Raw genomic sequence first — 25,053 nt, forward strand, 5'->3', positions numbered from 1 at the left:
AGGCCTAGAAGGATTGAACCACACTAGTAGGATTGAACCACACTTTTCATGCAGCCATCTGTCTGAAATATGGTCAGTCAGCCAGGTACCCAGAACATTCTGTAGACAATTTCTTTGGAATACATTTAGTAAATTTTCATCTGCTTTTCAGAGTGCCCATGCTTCAGAAGTATATTAGACTGTCTCCATCACTGTAGCTTCCAATATTCTAATCTGGGCTTGCAGACTTCTCTTTCTATTTTTCCATGCTTTTGATAACTGTGAAAAATAAACACCCTGGTCCTTGGTTATTTTGCTTTTAACATCTGCAGTGCTCCAATCACCTTACTAATACTAACTACCAAGCCTTTATCAACAATAAATAAAAATAGAGAAATACTAAAATAATTTAAATCAAAAAAAAGAGAAAAAATTGAGAAAGTTTTATTTATTTGTTTGTCTTTTGTTCTTTTTTCTCTCTCTTTCTTTTTGTGATTTTTTTTAGTTTTTTTTAGATGATTTAAATTATTTCTGCTTTTTTTTTCTTCTTCTATTTGCATTATTCAGAATTTTCTTATTATTTGATTTTTTTTATTGTTTGTTTTATGTATGTTTTGTTCACTGCTTGCTTTAGATGAAACCAGTCTTTGTCTCTTAAACTTTCTTAGATTCTTGTAAATGCAAAAGCAGTTTGGTTTAAGATTTATCTAAAATTATTCTGTATACACTGAAGTAAAAATTGTTGTTTTCAATCCTGATGGCAATTGTTTGATGGTAAAGCCCATCAAATGATCTGTGGAAATAGAACACAACCCTGCTTAACTCCTAATTCAATGCAAAACCAGCTGCTGACCTCATTTTCTACCTCAACTGCAAACAGTGTTCTTTTCAATGCTGAGCTGTAGTGTGTGACTTTTGTTTAAGTGTAAGAATTTGTAAAAAACTGAATTTAGCTATGCTATGATAGGCTTAGTTTTTAAATATACCAACCTCTCTCTCTCTTCTCATACATAGCACTAATTGCTTTAATCTGTTAACCTCTCTCTCTCTTCTCTACATAGTACTAATCACTTTATTCTGTTTTTCTGTTAAAATATATAAGGATAAGACATTGGCTAAAGCTTGGCTGTCAGTTGAATCAAATGCTTGCTTTTAGTTTATAAAACCAAGGACCAATGGGGTCTGATGGCTTGGTACTTCTTAATTATCAATTTAAGAGTGAAAATTTGGTTGGTGGATCTGCTTCCTTTCCTAAAACCAAATTGTCCTTCTCTTAAAACTTTATCTTGGCCTACAGCAGCTTTAAATTAAAAAAGTATGGTCATACTAAGTAGTTTATTTCCTTATGAAACCAAGCTAATTTCACTATAATTACCAAACTAACTCATATCACCTTTCTTAGAGAGGAATTTAATTAAAGTTTCCACAAAATTGCAAGATACTTCCCTTTTTTTCAAAATCATATTCATAATATTCAGTAATTTATCTTTTAGCTTCTCAACATCCATGTTTAAATAACATTTGCCTAACTATCAGTATATGGTGCCTCATTATTTTTAATCCTTTTAGTACAGTCTTTATTTCTTCCTTGCTAAGTAAATCTTTCTCTAATTCCAAAGTCTATTTTTATTCTTTTCAATAGCTGCAACTTTATGACTAAAAATGTTCTGCCAATCTCTCTTTAACTCTTTCCCTGTTAATAATTTTGGCACCATCCCTGTCCAACTATGAAAAGTCTAGTCAGACTATGCATATCTATTTGTAAAATGCCAGTATAAAATTTCACTATTATGCTGAAGATCTTCTAGATCTTCAGCATAATATTATTTTCATTGTGGTTATTATGATCAATTATTTTCATGTGGTGGGGTATCACTGACATTATTGGCTGTGTTTCCAGCTTTCCTCCCTAAGATGTCATATGCTACTTCACAAACTATTTTTCTAAATATTTTTCCATCCATCTTTTGTATTGCCAAGTTTTAAACTACAGTTTAATATTCAGCTGTTTGTGGAAACCTTCTCTTATTTCTCCTCCTGAAGTCTGCCAACAGACTTCTGTTAGCTGACAGGCTAATGGAGCTCCTGGCTGGTAGATCTCAGATTGTATGACTCTTCATAATAGACAGCAAATGTACCTAATGCTAGCCCTGTAATGTTCTAAGCAGTGTTCCCCAGGGAACAGTTTTGAGATCCACATTGTTTCTTCTTTATATAAACAAAATGATTACCAAAGTCAGCAACTATTTATGCTGATGACTCAAAACTATTTGGTGTACTTGATAAATGATCAATACAATCTGAGCTTGACCACATTCAGACATGGGCAGATATGTGACTTCTCTCACTGGACAGCAAGAATTCCCTGGCCCCATGCCCCCCTCCTCCAAATCATATTAACCTTTCATGACCTTGGTAAGACTTTATGGTATAAAAACAAAATTTTCAGATATTAATTTAGGCCTACAGCTCAAAAGAGGCACAAAGAAAGTGTTTTAAGCCTCACACCAGTTAAGACTACTTAAAGGACAGAACTCAGATAGAAAAAAAGGAAAATGCCCCTTGATTCTCTACTCAATGCTCTTAGCAAATATAATAATCAGTGCTATTACAGTTGTACCCCATTCCCACTTGGACATACATGAGACATATTCCTAGGGTGTTTACAAAATCTGCAAGCTTTGTATTCTTTGTTAAATTGACTTTATTTGACATCAGGAACCAACTATTGGTAAGAAACAAACACAGAAAATGATGGCACACCCACAGGTAATGAATAGACATTAAACAGACAATATGAAATAGGAAAGAGCTACTCATTAAAATTGGGAGATGCCTAATGCGTTTATAAAGTAGGCAAGGTGTCCTTTTGTAAAAATGAAAAAAATGGTGCTATAAAATAGGCTTAATAGGCTAGATAATATACGTACTGTTTATACTAATAGCTTCAGTTCATTAATCAGTTCTTAATTCTGTGAAAAATTTTCAATTTATATCTACTTAACAAGAGAAAGTAGATGCTCAATCTTATACAGAAAAAATATATTCTTCCACAAAAATTGTGAAACTTCTGTAGTTAGTAGATTTGACTTCAGTCATCACACAGTAGTTATAAATTAGCACTTCTATAAGAAAACTACATTATTTTAAATCAGAATATTGCCAAGTATAAAGAGTGGGTACATTTGATTAATAAATTGAATCTTAAGATAAAATGTGACAGCCCTCCCTGGGCTAGATACTATGTATTTTTTGCATGCTCATAGCTTCAGTTCTGATCTATTTCAAATTTTGATAGAAATTACCAATTTATATGCACTTAACAAGAGAAAATAGAGGCTTAATTTTATACAGATAAATAGCACTTCCACAAACGTTATAAGACAACCAGCACTGGGACACTTCAATCACTCTGCCTATTCTGGGACAGAATCTTTGGTTGGATTGCAACATGTCCAATACTGGGACAAAAGACAACAGGTTTTTTGGAAGCAACCCAGAAAAATGTACAGATTGGGTGTCCAAGATTAAAGTCTTTTGTCCCAGTATTGGACATGTTGTAATCTAATCAAAGATCCTGTCCCAGAATAGGCAGAGTTCAAAGTGTCCCAGTACTGGTTGTCTTACCCTATAATCACTGTGACTCCTTTCATCTCACAGTTGAAATGAATTAAGATTGCTGTAAGAAAATTAAATTATTTTAAATCAGGATCTTTCCAAGTGTTATTAATGGGTACATTTGAATAATGAAATTGATCTTTAAGCTTAAGCACAGTTTCTGAAAATAGAGACGTCAGAATTAAATTATTTTAAGAATTGGGAACTTTTTTGCCATTCTGATTCATGAGATATCTTGGATTAATCTGGTATCCATGTCTGATTAATTGTCCAACTGCTATGAAAGCATCTTGTAATTTTGGCATAATGTTGTATTCATTCTCTCTGCCCCCCCCCTCCCCTTGGTACTAGCTTAAATTGCCCAAGGACTATAATAGATTTTTTTCGTATTTTGACATAAGTCCCTGTTGAAAACTCTTCATCCACTTCTAGGGGGGTTGGCCTATGTGCTTATAGTTTGTAATTTGAATAATAAGTGCTAAAATCTTACTAGAATTGATAGATACTATAGAAATTACAGATATGGACTTACTAGTCCTTTTACTGTACCACATGAAGCAAGACTCTAAATCCTTCCATTTGGAGTCAAAGTCACAGAAAACTGGAGGCTGTCAGTGGAATATATTGGCAGCTAAACTGAAACTTATTGACTCCCTTTGAGACCAAATTTTTTTCCTCCATGCCTTTCTTGGATGCAATTCGACTTTGCAAATTTATGGCATATGAAAATCTACACCACTAATAATAATAATAATAATTTGTTTTTGACCCACTACAAAAAATCAAAGTGGAGTATCAATAAAAGAAACAAAACAGACACTACACAAAACAGAAATACACAAAAAAGAAGAAAAACTTTCAGGATATTGCTGGACTATTCTTAGATTCAGCATCTAAAAAGGACAACATTAGAAAAATGTTGCCATGCTTGGCCATGCTTATCTTATTTAAGGCTGCAGAAAATGAAACAAGTTTTAACCAGGTCAACTGCAGGAAATTACTCAAAAAAGTTGGAAGTTCTTGGAAGCATGTGGTAACAAAAATGCTCCCACCGACAAGCAATGTTTGCAAGAATCATTTGCTTCAAGCATACTTCCAAGTATAAGTGTGGAAAAAATGTTGAGCATTCAATTCAATTCAATTTATTCAAATAAAAAAAAAAACAACAAAAATATATAAAACCAATAATAATAAAGATCCTAGAAGTAAACTTGTTAAGGACCATAACAACAAAAAATTGAAAATGAAGAAGAGAAAAAAAGAGAAAACATGGGTAATTAAAGCAAATTGAATAAAATTTTAGAGAATTATAATATCGAAATTTTTCCGAGTTTGACTGGATTGTTTAGAGTTTGGTTAGATTGTATGGGGAGGAGAATTACGACCTGTGTATTCAGATAGATCACCATCACCACCTTCCCTTCTCTCAATGTTTCACCGTCATTGCAAGAGCAAGTGTTCAATGCTGCAATTTTCTTGCAAAAAGCATGGCTTGAAATGTACCTGGGTTGAGGTCATTGTAAAGGAACAAGCTGGTCTAAATGCAATACAGTTGGTGCCAGAAAACAATGGTAGACAATGGTAATTGAAGACAATGGTAACAAGAAGAAGACCAAATTTTAAATAGCTTCCCCACTATCCTCTGAATCTGCATTACTGGGATTTTTATCTACCTTATAGAATAGAATATATTTATTCACTACAATAGCTAGGGCTACCATAAGCATGTCATGACAAAAATAATTTATACCTTCAAAAACACTAACAGGAAAATTTAAACAAACATTATATTAATCAAACACATATTAATCAAACATTAAATATTAGTCATGTCAATATTATTAAAATGATGAGTAAAATATGGGACAAATGATTTAAGATACCTCTCAGTACTATAGGGCTGAGCAAGTCAGTAACTGTGGACAATTCCTTTTTATTTGTTGGAGTCTAGTAACTGGTCCTTCATTTGGGAGATCTCAAGATTGGGTAGTAGAGGACAATGAGTTGGGGAATTCAAACAATTTAGTCCAAATCTATATGTTAAGCCATGTCTGCAACTATCAAGTGAGTCCAAGTTGAGTTGTTTCAGTGAATCCTTGTATGTTATGTAATTGATCTCTGTGTTGCATTATATCTGAATATATTGATCTCTTATTTGGAACTTGTGTTTCATCTCAGCTAAGGGAAGCTCTTTGACAGAATGTTTTTTTGTTGTTGCCAAATATGTGTTTCAACTTCCCTCCTCCTCATTCTATTTGCTTTCACAAAACTAAGGCTCCAGGCATACTGGACTTTACCTGGACACAGTCTTGGTTGTTACCAAGGCACAAGACTTCAAATGTTTCACTTAGGCCAAGTTTAATATACACATGCAGGCTGAACCTCTCCCTCAACCTCACTCTCCGAAAGCTTTAAGCCGCAAACAGTTCTTTTGACTTTAAGTGTTTAGTTTCATGTTCATCAGCAGTAAAAAGAACATATAAATGACAATTTGCTGGTATTTACTCAATCAACATTTTTTGCCTCTACCTCAGAAAACTCACATCTGTGAAAGAGCTAGAGCAGTAAATTTTTTGGATTCAGAACCAGCACATATTTTTGGTTGGGTAGTGAAAGAATTATTTGTATAGCGATTAGTTTGAGGTTGACCCTTTTATTTTAGTTTTCTCTAGCTATATATGGTATGATCTAGGTATGGATGCGGGAAAAATTTTGCTGGGGATTGGGGAAATATAAAAAATCGTAAATATTTGGAAAAAAGTGCTAAGAAATCTGAGAAACTTTAGTATTTTTGAAATGGCTTGGGTCTGAGGGCTCCTTGCTGCATATGTTGATGCTATGGCTGCTATGAATGATGAAAAGGTACAACAAGTTGTAATTGTCGTAAACAGAACTGTTTTCAGAAAAACCAAGTGTTTAAAAAGACATTAAACCTTTTCTAAAAGAAATGATTAAAAAAATTTTCAAAAAGTATTAATATTTTTAAAGCAATCTTTAGCTGGATTTTGGAAATCAAAGTAAGAAATTATGTAACATGTGTAAGAACTGTCACTATGTGTTTGATAAGTGTGAAGTACAATATGAAGATGTCCTGGATGATCCATTTACCTCTATTCAAAAGGAATAGAAAAAGAGTTTTTTTTTTCAGTCCTGTTTCATTTCCCCAGTCATGTATTGTATTCATCAAAGATTTTCTACACTCGATTGAGAGGGCAATAATATAGATACAAACTGTTACTAAATTAGTCATATTATAGGCAAATCCTTAAAATTGTTATCACCTTTATACATTCAAAACCTACATAAAATAGTTGTTTTAGAGAGCATCATAATTACTTAGAGCACCTTATCATGTAATTATGGTCAGGCATTTGATGTCCATTTCTCTAAAAATATATTGAATGGTACTACAGGTATACTAGAGCTAGAGTCCAGCATTAAAAGAAAAAAAAGAAAGAGGTTTACCAGCAATAATGTGCTGGGAGGTTATGTCACTAAAATCCAAGTGTCTGGAAATATGACTTTTCAAAGCTGAATAATTCTATTGGAATTGTTAGAAAAATACTTTATTTTATTTTTTAGTTGAATTTGTGTTATCTTTGCAAATTACATGGTGTATTTTTTTTCAGATTCATGGACAAAAAGATGGTTTGTAAGTATTTTAATCTTTACATTTGTTGACCATGTCAGTAGCACTTCGATTAAAAGATTAAAAGTAGCACTGCAGTTTAAATTATTTCTATAATTTGTTAACAAAGCAATGGAAAATAAGAAATATGTTACTATTTTACAATATGGTCTTCCCTTGAGATCTGCATATGTTTTTTTTTAGTTTTCCTCTTCTAATATATAATTTAGTCATCCTGAAATTAAATGTATGAAGCACCTAAGAAGAATTTATGTTCTAAGCGAGGTTTTTTTTTCTAAAAACAGGCACTAATGGGTTCAACCCTTAGGAGTGGGGTGGGGTTCAAAAACGGAAAAGATACTTTATGTTCCTAAATTTTATTTTTTATTTTTTTTACAAGAGAGAAGGAGGGTCCCCTTATTTTTGAATAATGATGTGATTATCTGGTATGAAGATGTCCAGAAACATACAGTAACAGCTGCTTGATTTTTTGCTTCATACCAAGATAAAAAAGTATGGAATATATAATTTCAAAGAGAGTTTATCTCAAGCAACTTTTTTTTATTATTTACTCATATATTTAGGTCCAAGTGTTCTTCTCAATAATTAATTGGTTTAAGTTTAATTCTCATTGTAGATGTAAGGACTCGTTTCCCCTGTCTTCATTTTTTTTTGTCAGACAGGTATGTTCTGTATGATCCACCAATTTTATTGTACATACAGATCATTTAGTTCATAAAATACTAAATTTTCTTGGGTATAGGCTATTGTGTTAAACATTCTTGTTAAGGGTGTGTATAGCTATGCATTTGCCATGTATGCAACTCTTTATGTTGTTGCAAGGCACAATGTAAATTGCGAATACCAAAATTGGTTCAAATATCACCAGTATAACTGGATGTTTTACTTTCTTGATTATTATCTTTAACTCTATATTTGAAGGATAGTTTTATTTCTTCTGTGTTACTAAGTCAAATCAACTGTCTCAAAAAGCTTAGTAGTTTTGAATACAAACTGAAAAAGAGATGAGTTCATTATTTTGGGAGGGCAGAGGAGATGGATTATTTCTTCTATAATCAATTAAGTTGGTATGTTCCCTTGAAGATAGCTTAGAAGCTATAAAATTTGACATAGAAGCTGAATTTATTCCCTGTGGCATAAATTCAGAAAAATTTTGGGGTAGGTATTTCATGTTTCAAATAGCCAGCCCAAGCTAGATTGTGTGATAGGCAACTTGTGTTCTGTGAATAATTTGATATATAATGCAATTAAAAGGTATTCACAAATTCAAATACGTAAATATATTAAGTGAAAAAAATCAAAAATTTGTTTACAGTACAACTCAAGTATATGCAAAGAGCCCCTATTTTAATGGGAAACGTCGTTGCTTCAGGACCGCAGACTTGTCAATGACAGTATAATAGTCAATATTTTTGGCTTTTTGTTTGGGTTGCAATAACTAGTAAATTGTTAAATCGTTCATCAATCAGACATGCGTATTGACCCTCTTAAGTGTTGACAAAGATCTTTCATTTGAGGTAATGGAAACAGGGAGTGCTGTGTCAGTTTCAAAAGCCCCTAGGATAATAGCAAAGGTATCTTTGTGTTAAGGTAAGCAAGAGCTATTGGTGGACATTCTGGCATCATATGTTAGATTATTCTGACTCATGTATTTAGACTAGGCTTAGAATATCCTGTATTCTATACAATACATGTAAATAAGATTCTCCCAATGTTCAAAGTTCCACTCGTTGACTGACCATGCAGAATATTCATGTACAAAGTCTTGTACTAGGTGTGGAACTTCGATGGCACTAGGTATGGATCCAGGAACTTTGGTGACTTGGTTCAAAGGTTTCTAAGTTGTGAATTACTGAGAAGTTTTCTCCAACGTTTGTCTCATCTCCGAAGCTACTCAATCAACTATGAAGTGTAGAATATTGACTTGCAAGTTTGAAAGAAGATCATTGATTCTTGTCCATCCAAATTCTTGTTCTGGCACTAACAGTTGTTTCGATGTATGGAACTTAGATGGCACTGGGTTTGGATCCAGGAACTTTGGTGGCTTGAGTCAAAGGCTGCTAAGTTGTGGAATATTAAGAAGTTTTCTCCAACGTTTGTCTCATCTCCAAAGCTACTCAATCAACTATGAAGTGCAGGATATCGACTTACAAGTATTAAAACAAAGTCATGATTTTTGTCTGTCCAATATCTTGTTCTGGCACCAACAGTTGTTTCGATGTATGGAATTACGATGGCACTAGGTGTGGATCCAGGAACTTTGATGGCTTGGGTCAAAGGCTGCTAAGTTGTGGATTACTGAGAAGTTTTCTCCAACGTTTGTCTCATCTCCGAGGCTACTCAATCTACTATGAAGTGTAAAATATTGACTTACAAATTTGAAAAAAAAATGATTCTTGTTCGTCCAATTTCTTGCTCTGGCACCAACAGTTATTTTGATGTAAAAATTGAGGGTATGTCTGCTTATAGCAATCAAACGCCTCGGCTTTCCTGTTTGGATTGAATGCTGCTCCCATAAGCGTTTCACAGCTTTAATCATCTTAAGCCAGTGTTCTTCAGGTTGGTGCTCTAGAACTTGCTGTTCAACTGCCTGAAGCAGGGAGTGGATTCCTGAAAGTACTAGACTCTTGGATTGGAATCGCTTGGATGATATGTTTATCGGGCCATGGGTACTGCTCATTATTAACCTAACCGCAACTATTCCATTTTAATTCAGAAATCAACGGACTCGGTCTTTCGTACCTGTTTACCTGTTTTCTCCGTCTACCTGTTTAAGGTAATACCCTCCCCCCCGCCCAAATCAAAACCGGTTTGAAAACCTAAAATCTAGTCAATCTTCATTAAGCCAAGAAAAAGAAACTAATTTTAAAATTTTTAAGGTATTTTACTAGTTCGAAGTAAAACATTAAAATCATTGCTCAGGCATTGTAAATATTTTTGTAGTTTTACAAAAACTACAAAAATACATGTAGTAAAAATACTACAAATTTTACAGGGTAATTAACAAATTTAATTGCCCAAAGATGTATTCCTCCATGTTTTATTATTATTTGTGAGGTAGCTATTGACATATGCATGTTCAGTTTGGTATTTGCAACTTTCAAGTGAACTTAGCGACAAAGTTGAGTCAGTCCAAAGTCGATCGCTCAGGATCATCTACAACTAGCCATGACTTGATGCCCACAACTATTCCATTTTGATTCAAAAATCCCAACAATGGGACAACTCACATTTTCCCATTGCTTTTCCCTATTCTTCTCTATTTCCTTTGGTTTCCTTTTAATTACTAATTATCTAATTTATAAATTAGTTTTAAAATTTAATATTATTTTGAAAATAAACAAGAACTGGACATCAATTGTCGCCAACAACCGAAAAGTTTCAGAGTGGTCTACTGTTGAATTGCTTCCTTCTAACTCTTACTGTTTGAAGAATATAACCTAACATAGAAAGCAAAATCGAGAAGCTCCATGAAAATCATTTTACTGCTGTAAACTTAAGTGTGAATCGCCTAGAATTTTTTTGCTTGATTGAACATAGGCTTAGACAATGAAATTTATATTAGTCAAGCCATCAATGGCAAGTTTATATACCTCATTTGCCACAACCGCTGGTGCTGCTAATCTATTCAGCAGCTTTGCTTTTTTTTTCTATTTTTAGCTGGCTGTCGAGATTTATAAATATTGATAACCTTCCTTTGACTCTTTGCGAACTACTGACAGAAAACTAATAAGTTCATCTAATGCTATCATTACCTGATCACTGAGTCTCTGGGACGCTCATTGTCTGAATTTGATATAGACTTCATATAATTTTGTATAGGATAAAATATATCTTATATTGTATCTGTATTATTATAACCAACCCCCTCCCCCCGAATTTGTTTGTCTGACTTGCAAAAACGTATCAAAAATGCATATAAACTCATTTTCGATGTGTTAAAAAAATAACAATGCAATGTGTACCTGATCACTGAGTTTCGAGGAGGCTCATCATCTGGATTTGATATAGACTTGATATAAATATTTTGTATTGAATGAAGGATAAATAGAGGTGTATTCACTAAAAAGATTCATTTTTGATGCAGTCAGACAAAAAGCTTAAGGATAAATCATGTCTCAGAGAAGGGTAACGAGGTGTGATGGCCAACAGCCCCTCCTACCCCATATCAATGCATGCACCTTAATGTTTCAGCTAATTTTTTAAGGGGTGGTTTGATACAGCCAACACAAGTTCAGATAAGCTCGTTGTTCAGTTTGGGTAAACTTAAGGGTGGTGAATTCCCCCAGGTCAGTTGTCTTTCGCCCTGATTTGAACTTCAAAATCTCAGCAGGGGGGGGAGCATGCTAAAATTTTCCCCAAAAGAGATAATTTTTGAAAAAAAGGCTTTATTTGCTTTAATTTTTCTATCCATTTAAGATATTTTGTTTTTTTCTTTCTTTGTGTTTGCGGTCTTCCAAGGGTCTCCCGTGGATGTGGTCTAGTCCTTTTTCGATTTTTTTTTCTGTCAAAGGTATGATATAGTTTCTGATTGGTCCAAGATTTAGCCCTTTGTGTATTTTTAGTCTTCTAAAGGGGATGAAGAGACGCGTGCTTCATCTGCCATCTATGCTTTCTAAAATAAATTGTTTTAGTTTTCAAGGTTTTTTTTTGCAGTTTTGGTTGTTATGCAAGCAACTGTTGAATCCGAACAGGGATTTAAACCTCTAATGAGGAAACGCAAAAAAACGGCTGGGTGAATTCTGTGTAAATGTACATTTTATAGCAATGTTAAACATTCTATAGCAGGAGGGTGGACAATATTAAGCACTTTTTTTTAAAATCAATATAAAAGAAACGTTCATCAAGCATGATATTAAACCAAAAATGCGGAGGCATAGTCATATAGTAATTGTAGCATAAAGTGAAGAGATCACTATGGATGAATAATGAACCCTAAAACAAAAATAAAATAAAATAAAAAATCAAGTCAAACTGAAAATGAATAAATTACTATGAATGAATATAAAGTGGCATTGTTCTGCTTAAAATGGTTAAAATTTACAACTCATTAGTTGGTGCCCCTGTATTAGGAGGGTAATGATATATATTATTCCGATTTGCTTTTTCAAAACCTTGTTCATCATAATATTACTAAGCAAAGAATCCACCTTTCCAATAGTAACTGAAACTAAAAAAAGATGAGTTTAAAAATAATATTTACATCAACAGAATTTAATTTTTTTGCTGATTCCAAATAAAGCAATCTAATATTGTTAGTTTAAGATATCTTTCCGTAATATGTTTATTTATTTTTTTTACTGGTTTTTAATTATTCTCTTCTTACTGGGGGTGATCGGGAGAGCGCTCATTAGACTGGATTTAAAGTTTAGTGCCCCACTAAGAAAAATTGCTACTACGAAATACCAATTTGTGCCTTTTTGTGCTGCAAAGTAATAATTTTAGACCAAGTGGGGCCAAATCCCTATCGGGTGGAATGTCTGGAGTAACCAATTAGTTTTGAGCAATTGAAGAGCTATTTATATGACCTTACAATTTCAGAGCCCTGAGTGCTACATTGGCAGTATTTTTGTTACAAAAAATACTGTTACATATAGTTACATATGCAACATGATTTTGTATCATATATAGTCAATACAAAAATCAATGATAATTACAGATCATTATTTGTCAGGCTCATTTGGCTGAGTTTACCTTTTTCATGCTTTATTTGCTCAAATAGAGTTTTGCATAGTTTCACATAAACTATTAGGGGGGAGGGTGGGAGGTTCTAAGTATATCTTTTTGAGTGAGAGGGGGTGTTTGAAGCCTCAAAAAGCATCATTTCATGCCGGAATGTGTTTTTTCGTAGAGCCCATTAAGACTAAAACAGATTAAGGAGGAGGAGGGGGTGATATCCCTAGTCCCTTCATCATTGGGATCGATAATATAATATGGTGTCTATAAAGGTGAAAGATCCCCTCTTACTTTGGAAAAAATTTCGAGTGCAAATAGATGACTTAATTGAAATGCGTATTTGCGCTGGGGCGAGACGCATGGGGGTTTTTCAACCTAGCTCCTTTCTAAGTAACAATACTTTTTTAGCATCTTGAATGAAATAGTCTGTTTGCCCAAGCTCCAGTTAAACTGCAACGTAGAGAATGGGCAGGGGAAGGTATCTTTAACCTCTTGCATTTAACATATTGTTGCTTCATTCGGTAGTCACGAGGTCAAAGTTTTAAAAGAAGGACTCTATTCAGACAAATAATTAATCAAGCTGCCATCAATCCATGGCTAATTGGAGAAAAAGCCAAGAAAGATCGTCTGAGTGAGAGGGACAACAGGCCTAAGCCTTTCAGGAATATATAAAAATGATGTCATTTTCACTTGTTGATATATAGTCTTTCATCCATCCAACCATCTTGGGCAGAACTAAAGTAAACAGACATGTGACTATGTTCAGACCACCTACCCATCTTTACTTGTTTTTGCTCCTCAACACCCATGGCTGATAATAAGGAATGTAATTGGTTTCCATACCAAGACTGGAAAAATATTTTACAGAATTTCAGTAAGTCTGTGACGAGGTGCTGAGCAAAATCAAAGCGCCTTTCAATCATCTATGCGATCGTGCTGTGCTGCCACAAAGTGAAAAGAACATCTCAACTGAGCTCACCTCCTACTTGACACAAATAAACCACGCGCTGAAATAAGCGCCGTTCTTTTTCGACGTATTCGTAAAAATTCTCAGGTCGTGGTAAAAGAAGCGGAGACCTTTTAAATGTGTGTAATTTGGCTAAGCTCTGGCTTTCGGTTTGGAATAATTGTGGCCATTCGCGAGATCACTTAGTAAATGACTTGCGACTTCGTGCGAAACGGAAATTCAATTAGAAACTGAAAAATCATAAGTTAATGCTGATCCAGAAAAATGTGATCTGAATTGCTGAATGCCCCTCCAAATTCTTGAAGTATAGCAAAGCTGCTTTCAATCGGGTTTAATCGGCCAAAGTACCCTGTGTCTGAAAAAAGTGGGTTAAATATTTCAAGAGCGAGTTCATTGTACCCAATAAAAGTACAGAAAAGTTTTATGGAAAACAGCTGAACCTTGGTCTTCCAAATGAGACGAAATCTTACCTGCTCGTGTCGCCAAATGTTGTTCAAACTTTAATTTCGAAATTAAAGATAAAATACTCTTCAGGTTTTGAATGTATTTTGGATAGGCGCCTGCAACTTGCAGATCCTTTGATTGAGCAACATCTAGCTATACCGATTCAGATGATCTTGGTCCGCGGTGTGGTCCCTATTCAATTTTACATCAGACAAATAAAACTCATCCAAAGGGCGAAAATACGCTTCCACGTGCAGTTCTAATTGCCCCATTACTATCTTGTGTACTGCGTTTAAGCTTTTCGAGTTATTTACTATAACATTGAAGAAAAATGTTTCACCATTCCTCGCCAGTCAGGGTACCAGTAAGGATTAGGTAGGGAGCATGCTCTCTTTCTTATTCTGAATATGCTAAAGGATATTGACGACCGAGGTGATTTTTTGATCGTATGTGCACTTGATGTTGAAAGAGCTTTTCAATCGTGTAAATTTGCGAAGGATTTGCTTGAGCCTCATACGAAAGGTGCTTATGCTGCTGTAAATATTTGTTCAAGATATTTGTATAGGAATCTGCAAGTTAAAATTGAAGATGGTAGTCTTCTATTTCGAATCCTGAAAGGTGTACGCCAAGTAGCTTTGAGATGTCCAGTTTTGTTCAATAATTGTTACTGAGGCTCTTTGGCTTTTGAGCTTCTCCAAGAAGAGTATGATCACATAGGTTTGAGTTTTAGCACTAATAAAACAGTTGTTCTTGCATTTAACTATAAAGGAAATTATGTTTCAATAAGCTACCTGGCTCTGAAGTTCCTCCTGATAGCAGTCTTACTAACCCGGGCATGTCTAAAGCAAATCTGAAAGAAACTATTTCAAAACAGTTTCTGCAAATCAGAAACTGTAAGATTCGGGCTGCGTATGCATCCCTAGCCTTAAACGTTTCGTACCTAAGTAGAGTTCCCTGTTGTCAGTGATATAATAGCCTAACTATTGCTCATTTTTAGCCTTTTATTAATTGTAGTAAGAGAAAACAAGTTTACCATATTTACTGTAGATTTTTAAAGTATTTAATGGAACTACCAACATGGACAAGTAACTCTTTCCTGCTGAGAAAGTATAGATTTCCTATCCTGGGTCATTTTTGTTTGTTCCGTGTTCGTAGTTGTCAAAGTGTCTTTCTTTTTGCTGCTTCTCTTTGTGTTTCTTGATTTTTACTCTGTCTTTTCGGGCCCCTGCCCAGTTTATTATTTTTTGTGACGGGTTATAAGTAAATGATGATAATGATGATTCGTTTGTAGCAGATCGTAAATTGCTGGATGATTGTTCCCGTTATTTGAGCTGCACAGTTTAAAGATAATGTAAGATGCCTATGCAGTACCTTGTCTTTTATTTCTGTTTCATTAGTCTAATATCGAACTTCTGTGGAATTTTCTACTTCTCAATATTATATATTCCGTAGTAAAACGTCAAAACGCTATCTACTTTTCAAACAGTTCGTGGTAACGAACTGTAGTAAGGAGCGATCCGGCTCAATAGTAACCAAAACTCTAAAAAATTGAATTTTGATATCAATAGCTACATCAAAAGAATCACATTTTAATGCTGATTTTAAATATATAAGTTTCATCAAGTTTAGTCTTACCCATCAAAAGTTACGAGCCTGAGAAAATTTGCCTTATTTAGGAAAATAGGAGGAAACACCCCCTAAAAGTAGGATCTTAACGAAAATGACACCATCAGATTCAGCGTATCAGAGAACCCTACTGTAGAAGTTTCAAGCTCCTGTCTACAAAAATGTGGAATTTTGCATTTTTTGCCAGAAGACAAATCACGGGTGCGTGTTTATTTGTTTGTTTTTTTTTTTGTTTTTTTTTTTTTTTCCCAGGGGTCATCGTATCGACCAAGTGGTCCTAGAATGTCGCAAGAGGGCTCATTCTAACGGAAATGAAAAGTTCTAGTGCCCTTTTTAAGTGACCAAAAAAATTGGAGGGCATCTAGGCCCCCTCCCACGCTCATTTTTTTCCCAAAGTCAACGGATCAAAATTTTGAGATAGCCATTTTGTTCAACATAGTCGAAAATCATAATAACTATGTATTTGGGGGTGACTTACTCCCCCACAGTTCCTGGGGGAGGGGCTGCAAGTTACAAACTTCAACCAGTTTTTACATATAATAATGGTTATTGGGAAGTGTACAGACGTTTTTAGGGGGATTTTTTTGGTTTTGGGGGTAGGGTTGAGGGAGGGGGCTATGTGGGAGGATCTTTCCTTGGAGAAATATGCCATGGGGGAAAAAATTCAATGAAAAGGGCGCAGGACGAATCTGGTCACGTTAGAAAAAAACGTCAAATTCAGAGCTTAATATACAACGCTGGGTGTTCGGAGCCTCTCTATTATGGAGTATAATTTGAAAATAACACAACTATACGAGCGATAAAACATATATACCACAACCATAACTCAACTAACGAAAGAACTGCTAAGAGATAACACAACTATAAAGCGAAAACAGGTGAAAACTAACGGGAAAATAAACGAACTAAGAGGTGGAAGGGGCCCAGAGAAAAAATATAATCCTTTTTCAATTTTGAGCCTAACTTCCGCAAAGGAGTAATAATGTCAGAAGCCCCGAAATACCGAATTATTTTCTTTTCAAACAGTTCGTGGTAAAGAACTGTAGTAAGGGGCGACCCGGCTCAATAGTAAACGGAACTCTAAAAAACGGAATTTTGATGCTAAAAGATACATCAAAAGAATCGAATTTTCACGCTGATTCTAAATATATAAGTTCCAATTAATTTAGTCTTTGTCATCAAAAGTTACGAGCCTGAGAAAATTTGCCCTATTTTGGAAAAAAGGGGGAAACATCCCCTAAAAGTCATAGAATCTTAACGAAAATCACACTATCGCATTCGGCATATCAGAGAACTCTATAGCAAAAATTTCAAGCTCCTATCTAAAAAAATGTGGAATTTCATATTTTTTGCCAGAAGACAAATCACGGGTGCGTGTTTATTTGTTTGTTTGTTGTTGTTTTTTTCTTTTCCCCAGGGGTCATCGTATCGACCAGGTGGTCTTAGAGTGTCGCAAGAGGGCTCATTCTTACGGAAATAAAAAGTTCTAGTGCCCTTTTTAAGTGATAAAAAAATTGGAGGGCAAATAGGCCCCCTCCCACGCTAATATTTTTCCAAAAGTCAACAGATTAAAATTTTAAGATAGCCATTTTGTTCCGCATAGTCGAAAACCATAATAACTATGTCTTTGGGAATGACTTACTCCTCCACAATTCCTGGGGGAGGGGCTGCAAGTTACAAACTTTGACCAGTGTTTACATATAGTAATGGTTATTGGGAAGTGTACAGACGTTTTCATGGGGATTTTTTGGTTTGGGGAGTGGGGTTGATGGGAGAGGGCTTTGTGGGAGGATCTTTCCTTTGAGGAATATGTCATGGGGGAAGAAAAATTCAATGAAAAGGGCGCAGGATTTTCTAGCATTACTATAAAAAAAACAATGAAAAAATAAACATGAAAACGTTTTTTCAAATGAAAGTAAGGAATAGCATTGAAATTTAAAACGAACAGAGATTATTACGCATATGAGGGGTTCTAAAAATACTTCAGCATAAAGAGCGAGGTATTTAGGAGGAGATAAATTCCTCGCTCTTTATGCTAAAATATTTTTAGTAATTTCAACTATTTATTCTACGGCCTTTTTGATTCAGGGGTCATTCTTAAAGAATTGGGACAAAACTTACGATTTAGTGTGAAGAGCGAGGTATTAACGAGGGTACAAACCCCCTCGTACACATAATAAAAATATAAGAATATAAAAGTTTGTTACGTAAGTTAATTCTTAAGTTACGTATATTTTTTACTAATAAAAACGTTCGTTGAAAAATAAAACTTCTAGTAGCCTTTTTAAGTAACCGAAAAATTGGAGGGCAGCTAGGCCTCCTTCCCCACCCCTTATTTCTCAAAATCGTCTCATCAAAACTAAGAGAAAGCCATTTATCCAAAAAAAAATTAATATACTAATTTCATTTCAATAATTTATGTGCGGAGAGCCAAAATCAAACATGCATTAATTCAAAAACGTTCAGAAATTAAATAAAAAAAAAACTAGTTTTTTTAACTGAAAGTAAGGAGCGACATTAAAACTTAAAACGAACAGAAATTACTCCGTATATGAAATGGGTTGTTCCCTCCGCAGTCCCTCGCTCTTTACGCTAAAGTTCGACTCTTTGCCACAATTCTACTTTTTAAAACAATTAAAAACTTTAGCGTAAAGAGCGAGGGACTGCGGAGGGAACAACCCATTTCATATACGGAGTAATTTCTGTTCGTTTTAAGTTTTAATGTCGCTCCTTACTTTCAGTTAAAAAAACTAGTTTTTTTTTTATTTAATTGTTAGAAAAAAGCTAATAGGTGCCATTTCTGCATTTTCAATTCGCTGTTGTTGTACTGCTATTATTGTTACAAAACAATCTGCAAAATTCCACGAATTGCTACGAAATTTCAATTATTTGGGCGTTTTTTTTTTTTTTTTTTTTTTTTTTTTTTTTTTTTTTTTTTTTTTTTTAGGTTAGGTGTTTACTGTAGTCCTTAGAAAATCTGCGAAGTCACCACAGTTTATTTGATCTATATATATACATATATATAATATATATATATATATATATAAATATATATATATATATATATATATATATATATATATATATATATATATATATATATATATATATATATATATATATATATATATATATATATATATATTTTATAACCCACAAAATACAATGGAAAAACTGTGGATTAAAAAAAAAAGAAATTACAAACATACCATTCTATATTAAAACATAAATAAATTAATTCAATTAAAAAAAAATGGCCAAAGACGGTCAAAAACACCAATTATTTGCTGAGTACTCCCTTGAATAGTTCCCTCCAACAGGTAAAATCGAGCTGCCAAAGGGAATGTAAGACAAATAAAAAGAATGAAGGAAAGAATTGACTTTGGAGTAATCTACATGTATTACGAAATATGGGCAGAATAGATGGCGCAGAATTATCTATAAGGTTTTTTGTAATTTATCTCTTTCAATTATTTTTTCGTGTTTTTTGGGGCCTGGGGCGGCGGCGGATCCAGGGGGGGGGTGTGGTGGGCTCCACCCTCTTTTAATGTAGTGGCGGATTTGGGATTTGGGTATATTAGCAAGACGAAGGCAAATGGTTTGACACAATGTTGTGCCGAAGACATTTTAAATACTATAAAAACAAGAATCCACGAAACTGAATTTTACAGTGTAATATTTGACGAAACCACGGATGAGTCACATACCTCTCAACTTAGTCTTTCCCTGCACTATGTGCACGACAGAAGTATTGTAGAAGACTTTGATGGATCTATGGACATTCACGAAATGAACTGTAAGGGTATAACTGAATGTGAACCAAACATTACAGGTGAAATTTTAGGCAAGTCTGTGCTCAAGCCAATGAAAAACATTGGATAAATTGTTGATATTTGTGTTGGCATAAGCTGCACCGGATGCAGTGTCAACATTTCTGTACTGTCCTTTATATTGTTGAAAAGGAAAAAGCTGAAATGCCATCTATTGTTGCTTGAAAAATTTAACAACTAGGTGCCTTCGCTGCATTTTGCTAAATGTGTGTTGCAAAAAATAAATTACAATATATATAGTAATATTATAATATATATAATAAAAATATATAATATATAAAAATATAAAGGACAGTACTGTCCTTTATATTGTTGAAAAGGAAAAAGCTGAAATGCCATCTATTGTTGCTTGAAAAATTCAACAAGTAGGTGCCTTCGCTGCATTTTGCTAAATGTGTGTTGCAAAGAAAGGCTAATTATATGAGAAATAGAAACAAAATAAGAAAATCGTAAAACGTCGAGTTTTTTTTGGTGATGGGGGCACACTGGAAGAATCAAATGGCCATCTGTTTAAACGACAGATGCATCTCAGTTGAGTTCATCCTGTTTGTAGAATAGGTACATGCTTTCTACGAGTAATTACGAATAACTATTTTTTATTATTTCTTGATTATTGTTTGTTTACAGTGAAACTTAACGGGAGTAGACAAGTCACAGGAATCTTACGCGGATTTGACCCATTTATGAATTTAGTCATTGATGAATCAGTAGAAGAACGCAAAGATGGTAGTCAGCACATTCTTGGAATGGTGGTAAGTTTTTTTTTTTAATGTATTTTTTTCATTGCTTTAATGTTTCCTATTTTGTTTTTTTATTGTTTTATTTTTTTTTGTATAGAAGCAAGTCCGGACTTATCAATAGGCCACTAGGCTAGAGGCACATAATGCCAAGGGGTGTAATAAATTATCGCTGAGGGATTTTTGTTCTCTTCAGAAACTGGACAGATGTGATTTATCGTCAAAGTGCCTGGTGCACTCCATTGCTGTGTTGTTTATTCACAGAAAACTGGTTTTAAACAACACAGGGAATCCGTGGCCATTTGTAAACTGTCTTATGTCTCCCAAGAATGGCAGCTGAGAGTTTGTTATCACATCTCTCTTTCATTACTTTCGGCTCACTAGTTGCATTCTAGTGAGCCGAAACTAGAACGCAACTAGTTTTTTTTTTTTTTTTTTTTTTTTTTTTTTTTTTTTTTTTTTTTTTTTTTTTTTTACAGGTGCTCGTAAGAGTCCAAATGGTGGAGGGAAATATTTCGATTAATCGTGCAGTATAGCATGGCACAATTCTCCTCTGATTTTAGAAATAATGGTGTCTCCTCCCCCCAGACTCTCAAAAGTACCTTTTGGGTATTTTAATTGAAAAGAAAAGAAAATTATTGCCAGCGCCCTGTCAGATTTGGCCTAACACCTTTTTGTTAAAGCCAATTGAAATAAAAAATCCTTGCCTTCCCCTTCCTCAATGCATTTTTGTGAATTAGCGCCCCTTAACTGGTTAATAAAAATTGAGGTATTAGGATGTAAGTTTAGCTTCAGAGTGAATGGGGTCTAGTGCAGACAGCTCTCCTCTCCCCCTTTCCAAAAAAAGAAAATTATGATACTCCTTAATATGACAAAACGATAAAAAAAAAACGTAAAGAAAAGAGAAACGAGGATAAAAACAGCCAGTGAAAAAAAAAGAATGCAGATTACAATGCAAACATTTCGGTCATGACCTCCACTTGACTGTCCTCAGGGCAGAATAATTAAAAAATACGAAACCTTAAAACAGAATAATATAATATAAAAGCAGAATAGCAGAATAATATAAAAAACGAAACCTTAAAACAACGCAAACACTAAAATAGGAAGACCCTATCAAAGCAACGGTGAAAGGGTTACTGAATAAAAATACAATACTGAATGGCAGTTCAATCTTTCAATTTATGTAGAGCATTTTTAAAAGCCATTCGCTTCCCAGGTAAGATATTTTCGTAGAGTCTGTTAGGTTTCAAAATATGATTTTGTTGATTGATATAAAAACGATCAGAATTAATTAATTCATTATAAAAGGGACTTAGATAGGTTTCTCCAGTGTCTCCATTGAGTGCTACCGGTTGGTGAATGTGCTCTTTTATTTCAACTGCCTCCCTGAAAACTTGCATAAGACTTAACAGGGGGAATAATGGAGGTGTTATTAAATAAAATGACATGGTATGGATTGTAATTCACGTGCTGAGCCAAGGCGGAATCAAAATCTCAGGCCTTTGTTGTAACCCTATAGATGTGTCGATTAAGGACCTGTGTTCCGAAAACCTCTCCCCCAATTGCTGTTGGTTTCCCCTAACATAGAAGCAATTGCAAGAACAGGGAACACTATATACACCACTCCCCAAAATGGGGCGAATTTTCCTCCATTTTGGGGATTGGTGTTTATAGGGTTCTTTGTTTATTCTTGTTCAGTTACCTTTTCACTGTCACTTCGAGAGTCTTCCTATTTTATTTTTTTTTGTTTTAAGGGTTGGTTTTTTTATATTATCTTTGGATTTTTATCGATATTTTTTTTATTACTCAACTCTACACTGAGGACGGTCAAGCGGAGGTCTTGACCAAAATATTTGCATTGTAGTCTGTGTTTTTTTCACTGGCTTTTTTTTATCCTCGTTTCTCTCATCTTTACCCTTTTACATCGTTTTGTCATGGTTAGCCAGTGTTGTCTCAGAAATTATTTACTCCTAAATATAGTTCGAGACTGAAAAAGCCCATTGAATTGTTTTTGATTTAGAGCTTAATATATTTAGGTTACTTTGTTCAATTATTAAGAACATAAGTGCATGGGTTCAAAATATAAAGGATAGTGGGGTCAATGACTTGTCTTTGTGGAAGGTGCCTAAACACTAATAAGTCGATTTATAACCTTTGTTAGACCTATTTTGAATTTCGTCCGAGGGTAGAGGAGTCTGTATGGGTGAATATGATTCCCTCCTTCTATGTGAATGTGTTAAAGATGATTAACGTATGACAAAATAATATCTTCATTTTAGTAGAAAATAAAGAAGAACAGTGTAAATTGATTATATTAATTGGAGGGTACGGTACCCCCCCCATGCCCTATAACAATTTTTGCCCCTGAGTGTAAGTTGATTATGTTATTTGAAGCTGATTTAGCAGTATAGTCTGCAAAAGTCATTTTTAAAAACAAAATGAACCAAAGTAAACTCGCACAAGAATGAGTTTTCATTCTTCGAGTTTATTGTTATCCAAAAGATAATTAAATCGGATGACTAAGGTAATGTGCCTTGCATTCTATTGAGGTAATGCTGTGTCAGGACACGATTTCTATTAACTGAGTAAAGCGAATATTCCGTTTGGCGCAAGAAGCATGAGAAAATTGGATTGGTAAAAAATTAACCGGAACAATTGGAAGCTAGACAGTGAAAAATCTAATTTGTAATTGCGATGATTTGTTATGAAAATAAAAAGGAGGAAGAGTTTCTCGTTGTATGAACTATAAAAATACCAAATTGAGCAAGTTCATTAGCAAAAAAAAAGACATGGAAAAAATTTCAAAAAAATATTTCGTATTGCTACTTTTGATATTGTGATTGGGGATGAATAGGTGTTAACCAGAAAAAAATACACCCTTATTCTAAAATCCAGCCGGAAAAGTAAACTAAAAAAGAAGGAAAAATGGGTTTTACGAGCGCAGTGTCACCAAGATTTTCAACTTACCTTTCTCCAGCCTAGACTCAATATTTGTGTCAGCGCGGGACTCGTTAGCATGACCAAGCTGCTAAGAAATGTAGCTCCCGAGGGAATGGAGGGTTTATTAACAAACCTACAGAAGGGAATAATCCCCTAGGTTGTGGACGCACTGGCACACGTGGTGAACACAGTTTTACCACAGGATTATCAAAGTCTTACCAAAGGATTTTTAAATTGCCTTCCCTTCAATAAATAAACGTAGAAAACCTCTTGTATAAACGTAGAAAACCTCTTAATTAGGTTGCGACCCTTCAAAATACCTCCTACTATCTGTCTTGTCTGCAGTTTCAAAGTTGATGGTGCCGTCCCTGTGTGATAGGACTATCTTATTTATCAGCGAGATAATTTTTTTTCGCTGTGCTAATTGGGATTTAAAAAAAAAGCATGAATGACTGCAAAGTGTTAATTTATGCCCGAGTTTATGCCGAACCACACCATAGTCAGCCATATATGTCAATAAAAAACAATCTTTGTGAATGATATTGTTTTTTTCTTAAAATTGATTTCAAACTTGTTTTACAACAGCGAAAACAAGAATGGCAAGAAATTGGGTTGAAAAACTTGAGTCAGCAGCATTTTGTTCTCAACTATTCTTTACTAATAGCCTACTGTGCCTTTATATTTTTTGCAGAATTCCTGTTGCTGAGCAGAAAAACTGCTTTCCTGAGCTCCTAACTTTTCTATTAAAAAAAATATGCCTCAAATCTTAGCTTTGATTAGCCAGTCAAGGCTTGAACGTTAAAAAGGGTTGTATCCAAGAAATTACGAAAGGGATACGTAATTGATCCATTATTGCCTATAATGTCGCGACGATGTCCTCGACAACAATGGAATCCCTACTAGTGTCTTCCTTAATATAAAGAATCTGATAACTATGTAATTAGAGACCCTGTGAAAGTTTCAATCCTTCACAGTCAAACGTTGTCCTCAATCACTACTATTGTAATCCTTGATATAGCGAACGCATTTGATGCTTTGTCTCACTTTATTTCGTAGTTTAAGCCTTATAACTGTGGAATTTGAGGCTTAATGAAGGATTCAGTCATGCTTGGACAACAAATAGGCAGAGATTTGAGGGCTATGGGAATTTTGTTTTGAATTTAATGCCTCAAGTTGGGTTGGTGTGCCTTAGGGTATGGTCCTTTCTTATTTATCATTTTGTTATGATATTGCTAGTTTCGTGGATGATCTTTGATTGACAGTATTGTTTACTCATGACCTTGTTTGTAATGTTAAAGCTTGTGACAGATTGCCATGGCACAAGGAACTGATCTCAATCAAATTTTGTGATTCTTTCTTGAGTTGATTACCTTTTACCAAGTCTTTAGTCTGTGATGACTAATGATTTATAATATTTCCATTGTTAATAATATTAAACGTGTTGGTATTTAGCTAGATAGTCTAATCATTTAAATCTCATCTTGATAAAGTTAAGCTAAAGATAAGCCTTTGAATTGAAATACTGTATCACCTGAAATTTCTTTTACCTTATTGGGCTCTGCAATTCCCCCTTAATCACTTATA

The 25,053-nt window shown here is 34.3% G+C and overlaps 1 protein-coding gene across 5 annotated transcripts in view; it reads left to right on the forward strand.

The window, feature by feature from the left end:
- The window catches only part of LOC136030530 (small nuclear ribonucleoprotein G-like), a 54,558-nt gene that overhangs the window by 17,466 nt on the left and 12,039 nt on the right, over positions 1 to 25,053 (forward strand). For all 5 annotated transcript variants that reach the window (XR_010618330.1, XR_010618328.1, XR_010618329.1 and 2 more), the window contains exons 2-3: positions 7,227 to 7,249; positions 20,417 to 20,541. Coding sequence is in view for 2 of the 5 variants with exons in the window: in XM_065709571.1 (XP_065565643.1) it covers positions 7,227 to 7,249; positions 20,417 to 20,541 (148 nt within the window). In the remaining 3 variants the exon portion in view is untranslated. The remainder of the gene's footprint in view (positions 1 to 7,226; positions 7,250 to 20,416; positions 20,542 to 25,053) is intronic.

This window comes from Artemia franciscana, chromosome 8 (assembly GCF_032884065.1).
Source record: "Artemia franciscana chromosome 8, ASM3288406v1, whole genome shotgun sequence".
NCBI lineage: Eukaryota > Metazoa > Arthropoda > Branchiopoda > Anostraca > Artemiidae > Artemia > Artemia franciscana.